A 17,854-nucleotide genomic window follows, 5' to 3' on the forward strand; every position below is an offset into this window, starting at 1 on the left:
TAGACCGTGGTGACGAGTTACAGAAGTTCAGGAGTTTCTCACAAGGTGACACAGCACACACACACACACACACACACACACACACGCACGCATGCACGCACACACACACACACGCAGAAACTGGAATGGTTACTAATAGGACTGCGCAACTGGAGTGTGAGTGTGTTGCCGTGTGTTTCAGGTGTAGCGTGTAGGATCACATGGGCACAGCATTCTCACAGCTCAGGCATGATACTGTGTGTGTGTGTGTGTGTGTGTGTGTGCACGTTTGTTTGCTTGTGTGTGTGTTTTAATAGGGCAAGTCAACTTACACTCAGATTCACTGCATCAACTTCAGGTCGGATTCACCAGCATCACTGTTTATCAATCAGTGCCAAGACTTTGCGCAATTGAATTTGTCTCTCTTTCCCTTTCCTCACACACTGCAGTTGAATGACAAACAAACCAGAACTTTCTTATTTTGCGCTGGAGAGTATTGTCCTACAAACTACTAATTCAATGGGGACTTCAACATCCATATTCATCTACTATATCCATATTCATCTACTATAGCTACTACCTTGGTCGTCTTTTTAACACAGGACTTTCCCCAGGTGAGTCAAGGAAGAAACTCATTGTTGGAGTCTCAGCGCAATTCCGATGCCGTGAAATTGCCCTATTTCTAATACTAAGAGTTATTTTGTAGGCTAACAATGGTGGCTGGTGGGCAATGAAACCACAGCATTACAGTACCTCTTCTAGTTTCTTGCCTTTGGATATGTTGCTAATATGGAAGGTATGCCTGGCCTAGAGGAGTTGTCTGTTGCTTCCAGACAGGTAGCTACAGTAATATGGAATACTAAGCGTTGTTTTGTGGGGTAACAATATGATGGTGGCTGGCTGGCATTGAAACCGCAGCAGGACAATTCCTCTTGTCTGTAGCTTTCAAACATGTTACAGTGTTGTTAATTAATATGGAAGGCATGCCTGGCCGAGAGAACTGTTAGTCAGTCAGGCCGTGATACCTTGGGAAAAGCTCTAAAGAGGCCATCGTTATCAGTGCCAGTACATGAGCGCGCCACTTCCTCTCATTAGCAAAATGATTGAGCTCGCGTGAGATTGGGGGGGCTTGTCTGTCCTACAGTTTTCATAGAAATAGAACGCTAGACATTGTATCTCTATGACTGAGTGGATGTTTATGGTTGTCAAAGTGGAATGCTTTTCGTGCTGTTTGTGTGCAATTTTTGTCAAGGCGTAGGCTAGTGTGTCTCTGTTTAGTGTGTAGTGTCTAGTTGCTGTCCCCTATACCCTTTCTGTTTGTTGACGTGTTGGTAAACCACAGTGCTGTTAGCTAGTTGTTTGGCAGAACACAGTGTGTGTGGAGCACTGACAGAGAGAGGTGGCAGGCCTGCCTGACTGTGTCCCAATGAAAAACGATCAGCTATTCACTTGCTTCTCTCTCTCTCTCTCTCTCTCTCTCTCTCTCTCTCTCTCTCTCTCTCTCTCTCTCTCTCTCTCTCTCTCTCTCTCTCTCTCTCTCTCTCTCTTCTCTCTCTCTCTCTCTCTCTCTCTCTCTCTCTCTCTCTCTCTCTCTCTCTCTCTCTCTCTCTCTCTCTCTCTCTCTCTCTCTCTCTCTCTGTGTTCAGGGAGAAACTGGCCGTGGCTCGCCTGCAGAGGGAAGTCGCACGAAGCAAAAGCGAAGGAACAATGGTACTGTTGATGCTCTGTCTTACACACAGACACACCACACCACACACACATTATCAGTCTTAAACCCACAGCCCACAGTTGTAGGCATACCAGTCCTGCTCGGTCATCGACCAAGGTCACTGCACTGCTAACTTTCCTCAACCAAAAACATATATTTACGTTGGGGTCTTGCAGCACTATTCCGGGTGGCAATTCTAGGTCTTGCTCCCATCGCCATGGTAATTATCAACCCATATCGTGGCTCATTAGTGCTGCAGATTTCAGGGATGACGTCAAATGTAGGGCTTAAACACACACGCACACACACACAGACACACACAGTGGTTGTATAACAAGGGGAAAGCAGACCAGGGAGCCAGTCGTGCTGACGCAGAGGGCGTGAGGTAGGGTTCACAGAGAGTGGACTGACAGTGTGACAGAGCAGATACCAGCTGACCATGGTCTCTAGAGCGACAGCCAGGCCTTGGACTCAGCTGTTTAGAACCGCAGTAGAGCCCCAAATAGCTTCATAAAAGAGCGCTATGGCAGCAATCCTAAAGCAGACTTTAGGATTTAGATTTACATACTCTAGGATCACCATATCTACAATGCTTTTTCGTGGTGGTAGTGGTCTCGAGTTCCAGCATTCCAGAAGTCCGCCTGAGAATACCGAGTTAACAGCCTGGGCTCGTAACACTAAAATACAGTAGAACAGACATGGATATGAACAACACTATATACTGTATAGAGTGGCAAGCATACGCATCATGACAATGGCCGCATACTGTACATAGCCTTCTTTGTATAGATGGTCCTGTATGGCTCAGTTGGTAGAGCATGGTGCTCGCACTGCCAGGGTTGTGGGTTTGATTCCCACATGGGACCAGTATGAAAATGTATGCACTTATTGCTGTAAGTTGCTCTGGATAAAAACATGCGATGGTAAGAGAAATGTTTCCTGGAAGCACCCCATGGAGTCTTTGGAAAAGACTCGGATGGTAGTTTGTGACTGTGAAGAACGACCTACCCAGTGTATTGATTTCTGCACTGCGGTTCCTGAGGCATGCTGTAGCTGTCTGCAAGGTCAGACGTGACCATGCAATCAGAGTCACATGTGTCTTAACACAGTGCAGGCTCTCGCTGTTGAGGCTCACTGTAGCAAATCCCATACAGTCCCAGCACAAGAGAAGGTAGTTCCCACATAGCTCTTATCTCAGGCTCCATTGGGAAACTCTGTGTCAGCACCTCGTCCTGTAGTCAGTCAGACTAAGAGACTGATTAGCCTCTGACCTTAGTGAAGAGCTAGGAGGGAAATATCTACTGCCTGGCTGTGCGAGGCTTTCTCTGAGTACTGCTTCTTCGAGTCATGAGAGTGGATGCCATGCTAATTAGAACTCCGGGTGTGTTTGTGAGGAAAGGGGGGTGGAGGAGGGATGAGTTATCTATGCCAGACAGGAGGAGGGGAAGGGAGTGGTATAAGAAGAATGTGGGGTGTGTGTGTGTGTCTCTCTGAGCTCCATTTTGAAATTGGGATTATCCCTCCTCTCACACACACATGCCTGGAAGATGCTCCTCTCCTCTGGGAGCTCAGGCATGGTCTTTAGGGTCTTTAATAGAAATCAAACAAGAGGGCTGCATCAGGGAGATAATTGTTAATGTGATAGCAAGGTGAAATAGAGAGTAACCTCCTCACACACACAGATAAGTAATGATATACAGATACCAACACAGACACACACACAGCCTCCAGAAGACGACAGATTAAATGCTGTAGACTTTGAAGTGTGCATCTCTGACCCTCCTCTTTAACTAGTTATGCTCTCTTCTCTGTGGAGGGAGGTAGGGTTTTGATTTTGTAAAAAAAAAACACTCAATGTTAATACTTCTGAGTAACAAGTCTTAACTTTAGCTAGTGTTTCAAATTGGGGGGTACAGTTGCGCGAAACCATGGCAACTGACAATGACATGGGCCTTAGACTTATGTATCATTCTTCATTGGGTAATTTAACGTTTGTTATCAGAACTTAAACTGCAGGAGTTTGTAAAAAAGCAATACATATGTATCAATTGTCTCAGAGTAGGAGTGGTGATCTAGGATCAGTTTCTCACCCTGTCCATGTAACCCTATTCAAATCAGCACTCCTACTCAGAGACACTTGATAGATATGTCCCCTGGTCTTCTAAATGAGAATTGTGGTTAAGATACTGAGTCCCTATATGATAGACATGACTTATATGCATTGGTTTATTGGTTATACGGAGATGTTGTTATAGCCATACCTGCCAGGCCTTGAAAGTGCTGTGTACTGCTTAAACATTATCTTAAGCCCTGCAGGGTGTTTAATCAGCCAGCCCCACCCAGCCACCTTCCGTTCAAACTCAGCCAGGAATAAAAACACTGGATCCCCCACAAGGTATTTGATGATGAGCTCTGGTAACTGGTCGTGTTTATGCTCAGAGAAGGCAGAACACAGGCCCAGTCACTCCAACAAGCGTGGCCTGTCTTTCTCCAGTCAAACCCTCTCATTCAGTACCAGTCGCTGCTGTGGGTTTCCCCTGGAATTCAGAATTCTGGAATTCTTCACATCGAAGTCAGCCCAGAGAGAGAGAGAGGAGGATTTGGGATTGGCTGGCTGGCTGGGGAGGGAGGGAGGGAGAGAGCGAGAGGGGGAGGGAGAGGGGGGAGAGAGAGAGAAGTTTTTTTTTTAAATGTGTGGCTTCTGAGGTCGCTAGGTGCTGCGGCTGAGATTATGACCACTGGAAGCGGCTGTCTAAACAACGTGGGAAAACAAACGCCGCACTTTGTGTGAAACGCACTTTTTTTTTTTGAGGCACACCATGGTATCACAGCTTAATAGACCCATCATGAAGTGTAGATGCGTACAGCTTGCATGCACAGACACATTCACACACGTGCAAGTCTACACACACACACACTCACACACACCTTATTTCTCCTCCCTTGATTACTGCATGCGATTTGCTCACGCTTGAATGAAACTCAAGCGAAAGGAAACATTCTCTCATCAGCATCGCAGTCGAGGCAATTCAGCAGTTTCATTTACTCCAAAGGATCCAAATGCACCCGTGGTAATTCATGGGGGAAAATGCACTTAAGATAAACTGTTAGAAGTCTGAGTCTTAAAAGAGATCTGGACAAACACACAGTGCAGTAGGCCAAATGGATGATGAACCAAGAAAGTGTGCCTATGCATTCTAGCTAGAAGCTCTCCATTAGTGGGGAAAGAGAGAAAGGGATTGCATAGTGAGTTGAAGCAATAGAAATAGCATTACTTATACTCTAGAATTGTGCTAGTATAATAGCCTACTTCCATTCTATAGTATATTCCTTGTATGTCTATGGTTGAAGTCTGTGTGGTGGAGTGAGGTCTGTGTGGAGACAGCATGGAGGGAGATGCCTTTGACAGCTGTTTGGAGGATCTTTGTCACTGGTGAGGGACTGGGGACCGAGGGGACCGCTGGGAACTCAGGTGCTGTCTCTACAGATTGGGGCTTATCAGCCATGTGCCGGGAGAGAGGGATCCCAGTGATGGCTGTCACCCCTCGTCACCCATCTCAAAGTGCGAAACCACTACGGGGAGCATCACTGGGATCCCTCTCTCCCATAGTGGTTTCACTCATTGAGATGGGTGACAGCCAAGCTTAAATCGCATCTCCACAGAGCCAGCAGTCTCTGGACGGAGCACGTGTGGTGGGGTGGGGGGGTTGGGGTGTGTGTGTGCTTACGTTTCTGCGCGCGCGTGTGTGCCTTAAGTTTCTGTGTGTGTGTGTGTGTGTGTGTGTGTGTGTGTGTGTGTGTGTGTGTGTGTGTGTGTGTGTGTGTGTGTGTGTGTGTGTGTGTGTGTGTGTGTGTGTGTGTGTGTGTGTGTGTGTGTGTGTGTGTGTGTGTGTGTGCCTCTCTTTTTGTCTCTCTCTCTTTTTCTTTCTATCTCTCTCTTTCTCTTTCTCTGTGTGGATGGACAGGGTGTGGGTCCCTTGGCAATGATAAATGGGCCACTCATACGGTTTACCATATCCCGGGGTTTGTGTATACTGTACATCCGGAGTGGCTGCCTACGTGAGAGCAATAGCCAGGCTCTAACGTAATGGTTTGCCCTGCATGATAATTGAATTTATGGACTCCCTAGGGACCTGTGGGGCAGGGATTTCTAGGGAATAGCATGAGGTTCAGTTTACACCATCCTCTGTATTTTGAAGATAAGTATTATTGTAGCAAATGGCCATGTTCAAGAATATAATCATATTTGATATTGCAATTTAAATATGGATTTTATGGTAATTGTTCTTTGCTCAATGTACCAAGGGCAGAGCTACTACTAAGAACCTACCTGAAATTAAATTGTTATTTAGAAAATGTATTATTTCAGTGCAATTAGGCTAAGAGAGTAAAGGCACTTCAGGCAAACATGCTACATGGTTTGCTACATGACATGCTACATGATCTGCTACATGATGACATGCGACATAACATGCTACTTGATGACATGCTACATTACATGCTACATGACATGCTAATTTTTTAAAGCATTTGGTTGTTGTTGTTGTCATAATAGCATGTAAATACCTGTATTCTGTATTGTAGTGAACACACATTGTTTAGCCTACAGTTTGCCAGTCAGACAAATCCCCTTGTTACACTTCTTCCAGCAGAATCCAGGCTGGTCAATATACTGCCAGCCTGGCAGGCAGACAAGCAGACAGTAAACTGCATGTATTATTGATGAAGGAGGAGGAAACTGCACGGGGCTTTGTGTCCCTGATGTTTGTGTTGCAGTACTGGGCCAAGGAGATATTCTCCAGACCTTTGATGCAGCGAGAGCCTCCCAGCCTCGTACTGAGGTGCACTGTGTAATGAAGAGATTATTGAGTGAGAGAGGGGCACACACACACACACACATACTACTCTCTCTCTCCTGACCCCTACACACACACACACACACACACACACACACACACACACACACACACACACACACACACACACACACACACACACACACACACACACACACACACACACACACACACACACACACACACACACAGATAACATTGCACAGACTGCAGCCGGCGCACAATGTGGCCTTGAGAGACGCAGTCGTCTCTAATTAATTTAAAATCTCCTCCGGATCATGGAGGGGTATCAGGGGGTTACGGAAGGTCCAGTAAATCACTACTGAGAACCCTGTCTGTCTGTCCCTTATGAATAAATGACAACACAATGCTGTAGAATTACACAGCCATGCTAGGACTGTGTAATTTTACTGTAGCATGGAGCAATCAAGCCCAGTTACATATGCGGTATATTATGACAGAGACATGATTTGAAGTTAGGATTCTATGTTTATACCATATGTATATATTTTGATAATGATGGATCGTATGCATACACCCAGCTCCATATCCCGGTCCTTGTTTCACAGGGGTTGGGTTAAATGCGGAAGACACAGTTTGGTTGAATGTATTCAGTTGTGCAACTGACTAGGTTGTCCAATGTTTCACTCTTCACCGAACAATGCTGTAGTAATATTTGGATGAAATCACTGGCCTTGCTTATTTCCCCGCCCTATCTTCCCAGGTAATAGCATGATAATCCCATTGTGTTCAAAGTTAATCCTGAATACAGCTACAATCCCTAGGCAGAGCCACTCTCCAAACCTTGAGGAGTCAGCAGGACCATAATGCATCTCATCTGACAGGTTATATGCCTGATAAGAGTAAAGGAGACATGTGTGACATAAATGTGACAAAAGTAACCGATTCATTATTGTTCTAGGATCGGTTTTCCCTTTTAGATCCTAATGAATACGATCATATGGACAAGGAGGACTTGATCCTACATCAGCACTCCTACTCTGAGACACATTGTGTATATGGGCCTTGACAGATATGTTTTGTTTGGGAAGAGAAGGCCATCTACTGGACAGAGTGGGAAGAACATCCATGCAGACCGGTTACTGCCATGCAAGCTAATCATAATCAGATGTATAATCCTTTTGTTTGTCCCTTGAGACATCAAAGTAAATATTGCTTTAGGAAGAATGCTTATGCTAGTTTTTCTACTGATTGCCTGAACAGTTTTCCTCACATCGAGTTGATCCTCTTTTTGACAATACTGAATGTCGTCTAGTCTAGCTGCAGCTTAATGTTCAGCTTAATGTCCGTGGTTGGTATTAGCACGTTAGAGTATGCTTTCAATTATCAGGCTTGGTATCACTGGGCAAGGCCAATTGCCATACGCATATAAAGTCTGTGGACAGTAAATACTTCAGCTGTGAAATAGTGTAATGTCTCGCTAGGATTGTTTGGCAACATAAAGATATGTTAAATTTGGATTTAAGGGATCTGGGCCTTGTTAAATGGCAGAAATGATACATTGAACAAAAGCAGAAGACTGCCTTTAATATAATGTATGCTGTTATAAGTGTGTTGTTGTCGAAGCTCTTGGCAAGGCTTAGTATGCAGACGTAGGTGTAGCGTTCCAACTTGCACCCTATTCCCTATGTAGTGCACTATTTTTGACCAGGGCCCTTAGAGAGATTATCGAGTAGTATGTAGGGAATAGGGTGCCATTTGGGGCTGATATTTTTTGTATTTTTTTATTGCATGGTTGTTGTGCCTGGGGTGTTTTTAAGTAGATGTGGTGAACAAAAGGCAGGGACAATGGACAATTGTAGGAACCCAGGCCACATCACTGAACAGTGTCATTTGCAGTTGTGTTTCAGGCAAATTGGACCTTTGCATATAGAGGTGATTTTAACATACAGTAAACATCTTTAGGCAATTAGTGTGGGTATTTGAACAATCGGTCGACACATTTTTGATGTCAAGTCATATAAGTTGCAATAAGTCCAGTACAATATGTTTTGTCAATTTGCTTTTAACTCCTTGAATCCCTTAAATATTAGATCAAAATGCCGCAATTTACCTTTAATTTTCTGATTAGATGTTTTTGTTTAAACCTGTTTATGTTAGAGTTGGCTCATTTTTATGATAGAAAACCCATCTCTTCTGAAAGAGAAAAGGTCTAGTTTCCAAAAAGGTCACTAAACTTTCTAAAGCGATTACTCAAACTCATGTTCAGTTGTTCAACTCCGGTCTAACTAGTCATGGTGGAGGAACTCATTTGGGTTTGGTCCAGCTCTAACTTGGCACCAGCCCTGTGATAGTGGGTTTATGTTCCTGCAGTGGCGTGTTATTTACGGCAGCCATTACCTGTGATGGAGAGGCTCCCTGGTGCGTAACAGCCGCTCCACATAGTATCCCTGGATTTACGGCCGTGTTGAAGAGCTGGGGCTGGTTTTGGTTGTGAATAGGGTTTAATGCTCAACTGCTTCAGCGGATTAAAGTCTTGGGCCAAGTCACAGAGTTAGAGTGAAACATGGTTATATATTGGACGGCTTCAACTCTAACACACTGGCCTCACAACTGAAGGAGCCAAAAGCCCCCCCCCCCCCCCTTGAGAAAAAAACAGTTTTGTCATTGTTTTGTATTGAATTTATTATATATTCTGGAAACTGTCCTGGTTGTGGTGTTGCAGTATCGTGGGGCACCTTTTTCATTCAGTGTTACTTTGTCTTTCTCTTTTAGACATGAACATGTTTTAATTGTTGTCATTTAGAAGACACTCTTATCCAGAGCAACTTACAGTTAGTGCATTCATCTTAAGACAACCACGTCTTAGTCATCAATACCGTAGGGGGGTCAAGTGCGAGTGTTAGGCACTTTGTGGGGAGGGGGGAGAGGTGGTACGAGGAAGGGGTGCTGTGGGATTATTTAAGATACACTTTGAAGAAGTAGGGTTTCAAATGTAATGTCTAGGAGCAGGGTAATAGTGACAATGGGTAGGGTATATGGGTTGTTTTGATATTCACACTAACCATTAGTAGTGTCTAGGGGTAGGGTATAGGGGTTGATTTGATATTCACACTAACCATTAGTAGTGTCTAGGGGTAGGGTATAGGGGTTGATTTGATATTCACACTAACCATTAGTAGTGTCTAGGGGTAGGGTATATGGGTTGTTTTGGTATTCACACTAACCATTAGTAGTGTCTATGGGTAGGGTATAGGGGTTGATTTGATATTCACACTAACCATTAGTAGTGTCTAGGGGTAGGGTATAGGGGTTGATTTGATATTCACACTAACCATTAGTAGTGTCTAGGGGTAGGGTATATGGGTTGTTTTGGTATTCACACTAACCATTAGTAGTGTCTATGGGTAGGGTATAGGGGTTGATTTGATATTCACACTAACCATTAGTAGTGTCTAGGGGTAGGGTATAGGGGTTGTTTTGATATTCACACTAACCATTAGTAGTGTCTAGGGGTTGATTTGATATTCACACTAACCATTTGTAGTGTCTAGGGGTAGGGTATAGGGGTTGATTTGATATTCACACTAACCATTAGTAGTGTCTAGGGGTTGATTTGATATTCACACTAACCATTAGTAGTGTCTAGGGGTAGGATATAGGGGTTGATTTGATATTCACACTAACCATTAGTAGTGTCTATGGGTAGGGTATAGGGGTTGATTTGATATTCACACTAACCATTAGTTGTGTCTAGGGGTTGATTTGATATTCACACTAACCATTAGTAGTGTCTAGGGGTAGGGTATAGGGGTTGATTTGATATTCACACTAACCATTAGTTGTGACTATGGGTAGGGTATCGGGGTTGATTTGATGTACAGTTATATAGGTAGTTTGATTTGAGAGTAATACAGATTTCCTATATTAAGGCCTCTGTAGTATATATTGAGGTTTGAAATGTGTCATTCACGTGGTAAGGAGCCTGGTTTGTGCTATAGTAGGCTCCTTGGTTAGTTCCTCTCCTGAACGCTGCTTGAGCTAGTGTGTTGTTCTATAGCCACTAGATGGCCCTGCAGTACTTATCTTGTGAAATTGTCTGCTTTCAATTCCATCTTGGTTACCATGCAGTGGGCAACCTAATGAACAAGATCTTGGTAGTATTGCATATATCAGAAATAACATAATGATGATTAAAAAGCTTAGTTAAGTTTTGCTTTTTCAAATGAACTCATGTTTTATATGTGATAGCCACGAAGGTAAATATTTTATACCTATATATTTTTTAATAGATTGCACCAATGTGTCGGAGGAAACACCGTACACCTGGCGACCTGGTCAGCGTGCACTGCACCCGGCCCGCCACAGGAGTCACTAGTGCACAATGAGACAAGGATATCCCTGCCGGCCAAACCCTCCCTAACCCGGACGACGCTGGGCCAATTGTGCGCCGCCCCATGGGCCTCCCGGTCGCAGCCGGCTGTGACAGAGCCTGGGCTCGAACCCAGAATCTCTGGCGGCACAGCTAGCACTGCGAAGCAGTGCCTTAGACCACTGCGTTACCCAGGAGGCCTCTTTTAGTGTTTCTATCCAGATGCAGTCTGACTGACCCTGTTCAGGACAACAGTACATAGAACAGACAGAAGTCAGAAGATGGGGACTTGTGCTTTTATAAGATGTCCATATAGGGAGATGTCCATATAGGGAGATGTCCATATAGGGAAATGTCCATATAGGGATATGTCCATATAGGGATATGTCCATATAGGGAGATGTCCATATAGGGAAATGTCCATATAGGGATATGTCCATATAGGGAAATGTCCATACAGTGTCAAGAAAAATTATGTGAACCCTTTTGAAAAAGCAAAACCTGGATTTCTGCATTGGTCATACAATTTGATCTGATCTTCATCTAGGTCACAACAATAGACAAACCTTCTACTAATAACACACAAACAATTATACATGTTCATGTCTTTATTGAACACACTGTGTAAACATTCACAGGTCCAGGGTGGGAAAGGTATGTGAACCCTTGGATTTAATAACTGGTTGACCCTCCTTTGGCAGCAATAACCTCAACCCAAGGTGTTCTGTAGTTTCGGATCAGACCTGCACAACGGTTAAGAGGGATTTTGGACCATTCCTCTTTACAAAACTGTTCCAGTTCTGCAATATTCTTGGGATGTCTGGTGTGAACCACTCTCTCTTGGTCATGTCACAGCATCTCAATCGGGTTGAGGTCAGGACTCTGACTGGGTCACTCCAGAAGACATATTTTCTTCTGTTGAAGCCATTCTGTTGTTGATTTATTTCTGTGTTTTGTGTCATTGTCCTGTTACATCACCCAACTTCTGTTGCGCTTCAATTGGCAGACAAATAGCCTAACATTCTCCTGCAAAATGTCTATATAAGCTTGGGAATTCATTTTCCCGTTGATGATAGCAAGCTGTCCAGGCCCTGAGGCAGCAAAGCAGCCCAAACCACGATGCTCCCTCCACCATACTTTACAGTTGGGATGAGGTTTTGATGTTGGTGTGCTGTGCCTTTTTCTCTCCACTCATAGAGTTGTGTGTTCCTTCCAAACAACTCAACTGTAGTTTGAGCTGTCCACAGAATATTTTGCCAGAAGCGCTGTGGAACATCCAGGTGCTCTTTTGCGAACTTCAGATGTGCAGCAATTTTATTTTTGGACAGCAGTGGCTTCTTCTGTGGTGTCCTCCCATGAACATCATTCTTGTTTATTGTTTTACATATTGAAGACTTGTCAGAGATGTTAGCATGTTCCAGAGATTAATGTAAGTCTTTAGCTGATACTCTAGGATTATTCTTAACCTCATTGAACATGCTGTGCTCATGCAGTCATCTTTGCAGCATGGCCACTCCTAGGGAGAGTAGCAACAGTGCTGTACTTTCTCCATTTATAGATAATTGGTCTTACCGTGGACTGGTGAACATTTAGAGACGGCTTTTAGAGATACTTTTGTAACCCTTTCCAGCTTTATGCAAGTCAACAATTCTTAATCTTAGGTCTTCTGAGATCTCTTTTGTTTGAGGCAATGCTTCTTGTGAAAAGCAAACTTAAATTTTGTGAGTGTTTTTTATAGGGCAAGGCAGCGCTATCTCCAATCTCGTCTCATTGAATGGACTCCAGGTTAGCTGACTCCTGACTCCTGACTCACATCCATGTTGTAAGACTTATAGTAAGACATCCATATAGTAATACATCCATATAGTAAGACATCCATATTGTAAGACTCATAGTAAGACTCATAGTAAGACATCCATGTTGTAAGACTTATAGGAAGACATCCATATAGTAATACATCCATATAGTAAGACATCCATATTGTAAGACTCATAGTAAGACTCATAGTAAGACATCCATGTTGTAAGACTTATAGGAAGACATCCATATAGTAAGACATCCATATTGTAAGACTCATAGTAAGACTTATAGTAAGACATCCATATAGTAAGACATCCATTTAGTAAGACTTATAGTAAGACATCCATATAGTAAGACTTATAGTAAGACATCCATATAGTAAGACTTATAGTAAGACATCCATATCGTAAGACTTATAGTAAGACATCCATATTGTAAGACTTATTGTAAGACATATAGTAAGACTTATAGTAAGACATCCATATAGGAAGACATCCATATAGGAAGACTTATAGTAAGACATCCAGATAGTAAGACGTATAGTAAGAAATCCATATAGTAAGACATATAGTAAGACATCCATATAGTAAGGCATCCATATTGTAAGACATATAGTAAGACATCCATATAGTAAGGCATCCATATTGTAAGACTTATAGTAAGACATTCATATAGTAAGACTTATAGTAAGACATCCATATTGTAAGACTTATAGTAAGACATCCATATAGTAAGGCATCCATATTGTAAGACTTATAGTAAGACATTCATATAGTAAGACTTATAGTAAGACATCCATATAGTAAGGCATCCATATTGTAAGACTTATAGTAAGACATTCATATAGTAAGACTTATAGTAAGACATCCATATTGTAAGACTTATAGTAAGACATCCATGTTGTAAGACTTATAGTAAGACATTCATATAATAAGACTTATAGTAAGACATTCATATAATAAGACTTTTAGTAAGACATCCATATTGTAAGACTTATAGTAAGACTTATAGTAAGACATCCATGTTGTAAGACTTATAGTAAGACATCCATATAGTAAGGTATCCATATTGTAAGACTTATAGTAAGACTTATAGTAAGACATCCATGTTGTAAGACTTATAGTAAGACATCCATGTTGTAAGACTTATAGTAAGACATTCATATAATAAGACTTATAGTAAGACATTCATATAATAAGACTTATAGTAAGACATCCATGTTTTAAGACTTATAGTAAGACATCCATGTTGTAAGACTTATAGTAAGACATTCATATAATAAGACTTATAGTAAGACATCCATATTGTAAGACTTATAGTAAGACTTATAGTAAGACATCCATGTTGTAAGACTTATAGTAAGACATCCATGTTGTAAGACTTATAGTAAGACATTCATATAATAAGACTTATAGTAAGACATTCATATAATAAGACTTATAGTAAGACATTCATATAATAAGACTTATAGTAAGACATCCATATTTTAAGACTTATAGTAAGACTTATAGTAAGACATCCATGTTGTAAGACTTATAGTAAGACATCCATATAGTAAGGCATCCATATTGTAAGATTTATAGTAAGACTTATAGTAAGACATCCATATTGTAAGACTTATAGTAAGACATCCATATAGTAAGACATCCATATAGTAAGACTTATAGTAAGACATCCATATCGTAAGACTTATAGTAAGACATCCATATCGTAAGACTTATAGTAAGACATCCATATAGTAAGACATCCATATAGTAAGACTTATAGTAAGACATCCATATCGTAAGACTTATAGTAAGACATCCATATCGTAAGACTTATAGTAAGACATCCATATCGTAAGACTTATAGTAAGACATCCATATCGTAAGACTTATAGTAAGACATCCATATCGTAAGACTTATAGTAAGACATCCATATCGTAAGACTTATAGTAAGACATCCATATAGTAAGACTTATAGTAAGACATCCATATTGTAAGACTTATAGTAAGACATCCATATAGTAAGACTTATAGTAAGACATGCTTATAGTAAGACTTATAGTAAGACATCCATATTGTAAGACTTATAGTAAGACATCCATATAGTAATATACAGTTGAAGTCGGATGTTTACATACACTTAGGTTGGAGTCATTAAAACTCGTTTTTAAACCACTACACAAATTTATTGTTAACAAACTATAGTTTTGGCAAGTTGGTTAGGACATCTACTTTGTGCATGACACAAGTCATTTTTCCAACAATTGTTTACAGACAGATTATTTCACTTATTATTCACTGTATCACAATTCCAGCGGGTCATACATTTACATACACTAAATTGACTGTACCTTTAAACAGCTTGGAAAATTCAAAAAAATGTATTTCAAGGCCTAACTTCACATTCAGTGCATCTTTGCTTGAATCAAAAGAAATCAGCCAAGAGCTCAGGAAAAAAATTGGTGATCCTAATTGCTGTAAAACAGGGATTTTTTACTCAGATTAAATGTCAGGAATTGTGAAAAACTGAGTTTAAATGTATTTGGCTAGGGTGTAAACTTCCGACTTCAACTGTATTTCATAACATCTATTTGCATTTGTAATTCTACAGTTCAGGAGAACAATATCATGTTTCCAATTCGAGCTCCTAAAGCCGTCCCAGTTGCCATGGCACAAAATGGATACCCAGTGTAATGCAGCACTCTGCACTGTGATAATAAAAAGTTGTTGATTCAAATATACAATTGTAAGGCAACCCGCTGCAATAGTATTGTGAGTATGCTTTAAAAAAAACATACAATTGTTGAGCAAACTCACAATCCTATTGCAGCTGGGGTAATAAGGTAATCTTGTACATCTTCTGACCTACTGTCACGCCCTGACCATAGAGAGCCCTTGGAATCTCTATGGTGGTTTCGGTCAGGGTGTGACTAGGTGGGTGTTCTAGAATGTGTATTTCTATGTTGGTGGTTTTGTATGGTTCCCAATTAGAGGCAGCTGGTAATAGTTGCCTCTAATTGGGGATCATATTTAGGAAGCCCTATCTCCCACCTGCTTTGTGGGATATTGTGTTGTGTTTGTGCACCACTTCGTCACGGTTCGTTATTGGTGTATTGTTTTTGTGTAAAGTTTCACTGAAATAAAGATGTGGAACTTCAATCATGCTTGCCCGTGGTCCGCTCATTACGACGATCGTGACACCTAACCCTGATACACAATCCGGGTCTCAATTGTATCAAGGATTAATAATCCTCCTTTAACCTGTCTCCTCTCCTTCCTCCACACCATTTGAAGTGGATTTAACAAGTGACATCAATAAGGGATCATAGCTTTCACCTGGATTCTCCTGGTCAGTCTATGTCATGAAAAGAGCAGCTGTCCTTAATGTGTTGTACACTCAGTGTAAGTTAAAGCTTAAACCCTGCTGCTAGAATCACAGTGGAAAACAACTGCACTAATGCTAGATTTGTCTTTACTAAACATGTTTTTTAAAGACTCCACTGCAGGCTCACTGCTGAAAGATGATCAACTTTTGCCACAGAGACTCTAAAAGCAGAAAAGCTTCTGAACATCCCATTTTTTTTCTATGACCCTAATTGGAACATGCACTCTGTCCTGAAGCCTCAGAAGTTACTCCAAAAGAAGAAACTGTCCTCGTTTCAGATTCTACACTTCAAAGGCTATGCGGCCTGCCTGCCTTCCTGCATGACCATGTCAAGGAAGAAGTTTCGAGTCAAAGATAATGTCGGGGTTCTGTGATAAAGTTTTGTGGGGCCAAACACTGCCTGCTTTACATCTAAACTTCCACAAGCTAGTTGAGTTTGGGGATTTATCTTGAAGATACTTTAACACTGAAGACATGATTTGGAGAAAGTTAGTGCACTAATTTAACTATAATCTCCATATGGCAAAATCTACCTAGTTACAGTAAGTGACAGATTGATCACTGCATGCTGGTTAAGCCTCTTAGCCGTACAGTAGGTTCACCCACTCAACCACCTCCCTCTGTCGAGGGGGTAATAAGCATATTGCCAAAATATAAGGGTGTTTACTTCTGGTTCGACAAAACAGAGGCCGTGACACTGTGTTGAACACAATAATGGTACCAAGTGAAACTAACACTGCCCCTACCTCGTTCTCCAACTAATGTGCATGAATTGAGGAGAAAACTGAAGAGGAGATTGGGCATATCCTCCTCATGTCTGCCAAGAGTGGCTGGATTTCCTCTTCCCTTGAACACTATAACATACAGTACAATATTAGGGGCTGTGATTATAGCAAAGGGAAATCGTGCCTCGAATAAACGTAGATACTGATAACCGTTTTATGGACATTCCATGATATATCTCATTCCCAGTGAAGGCTATAGTTATAGGGGATGCCTCGAAAGGAAGGAAGGAAAAGGGGATACCTAGTCAGTTGCACAGCTAAATACATTCAACCGAAGTGTGTCTTCCACATTTAACCCAATCCCTCAGATCCGACGTCAACGGCGTCCGGAGTAGTTGTTGTTGGGGGTTAACTGCCTTGCTCAAGGGCAGAATGAGAGATTCTTTCCACCTTGTTGGCTCGGGTATTCAAACCAGCAACTTTTCAGATACTGGCCCAACCGCCATCTGCCTCCTACACAGCATATAGCCACCAAGTCCATGGGTAGCTGACTATGGCTGTCTTACAATAGAAGTGTGATGTACATTTCATCATATGTGTCATTGAACGTGAACATTGTAGTGGATGCATCAACATAGACTACAAGGCCATGGGAAGTTGACTATATATATGGATGTCTTAATATACAGTTGAAGTCGGAAGTTTACATGAACCTTAGCCAAATACATTTAAACTCAGTTTTTCACAATTCCTGACATTTAATCCTTGTAAGAATTCCCTGTATTAGGTCAGTTAGATTCACCACTTTATTTTAAGAATGTGAAATGTCAGAATAATAGTAGAGAGAATAATTTATTTCAGCTTTTATTTCTTTCATCACATTCCCAGTGGGTCAGAGGTTTACATACACTTAATTAGTATTTGGTAGCATTGCCTTTAAATTGTTTAACTTGGGTCAAATGTTTCGTGTAGCCTTCTACAAGCTTCCCACAATAAGTTGGGTGAATTTTGGCCCATTCCTTTTGACAGAGCTGGTGTAACTGAGTCAGGTTTGTAGGACTCCTTGCTCTACACTTGCTCTAC

General features: G+C 41.6%; 1 protein-coding gene and 1 non-coding gene across 2 annotated transcripts in view; both read left to right on the top strand.

Moving 5' to 3' along the window:
* The window catches only part of LOC124008030 (nck-associated protein 5-like), a 132,663-nt gene that overhangs the window by 17,712 nt on the left and 97,097 nt on the right, over positions 1 to 17,854 (top strand). The window contains exon 2 of the mRNA XM_046318939.1: positions 1,626 to 1,689. Within this exon, the coding sequence (XP_046174895.1) occupies positions 1,626 to 1,689 (64 nt within the window). The remainder of the gene's footprint in view (positions 1 to 1,625; positions 1,690 to 17,854) is intronic.
* Positions 2,480 to 2,553, top strand: trnaa-cgc. Its single transcript has one exon. It is a non-coding gene; the product is annotated as a tRNA-Ala (tRNA).

The sequence above is a fragment of the Oncorhynchus gorbuscha genome, linkage group LG21, assembly GCF_021184085.1.
Source record: "Oncorhynchus gorbuscha isolate QuinsamMale2020 ecotype Even-year linkage group LG21, OgorEven_v1.0, whole genome shotgun sequence".
NCBI classification, from domain to species: Eukaryota; Metazoa; Chordata; class Actinopteri; order Salmoniformes; family Salmonidae; genus Oncorhynchus; species Oncorhynchus gorbuscha.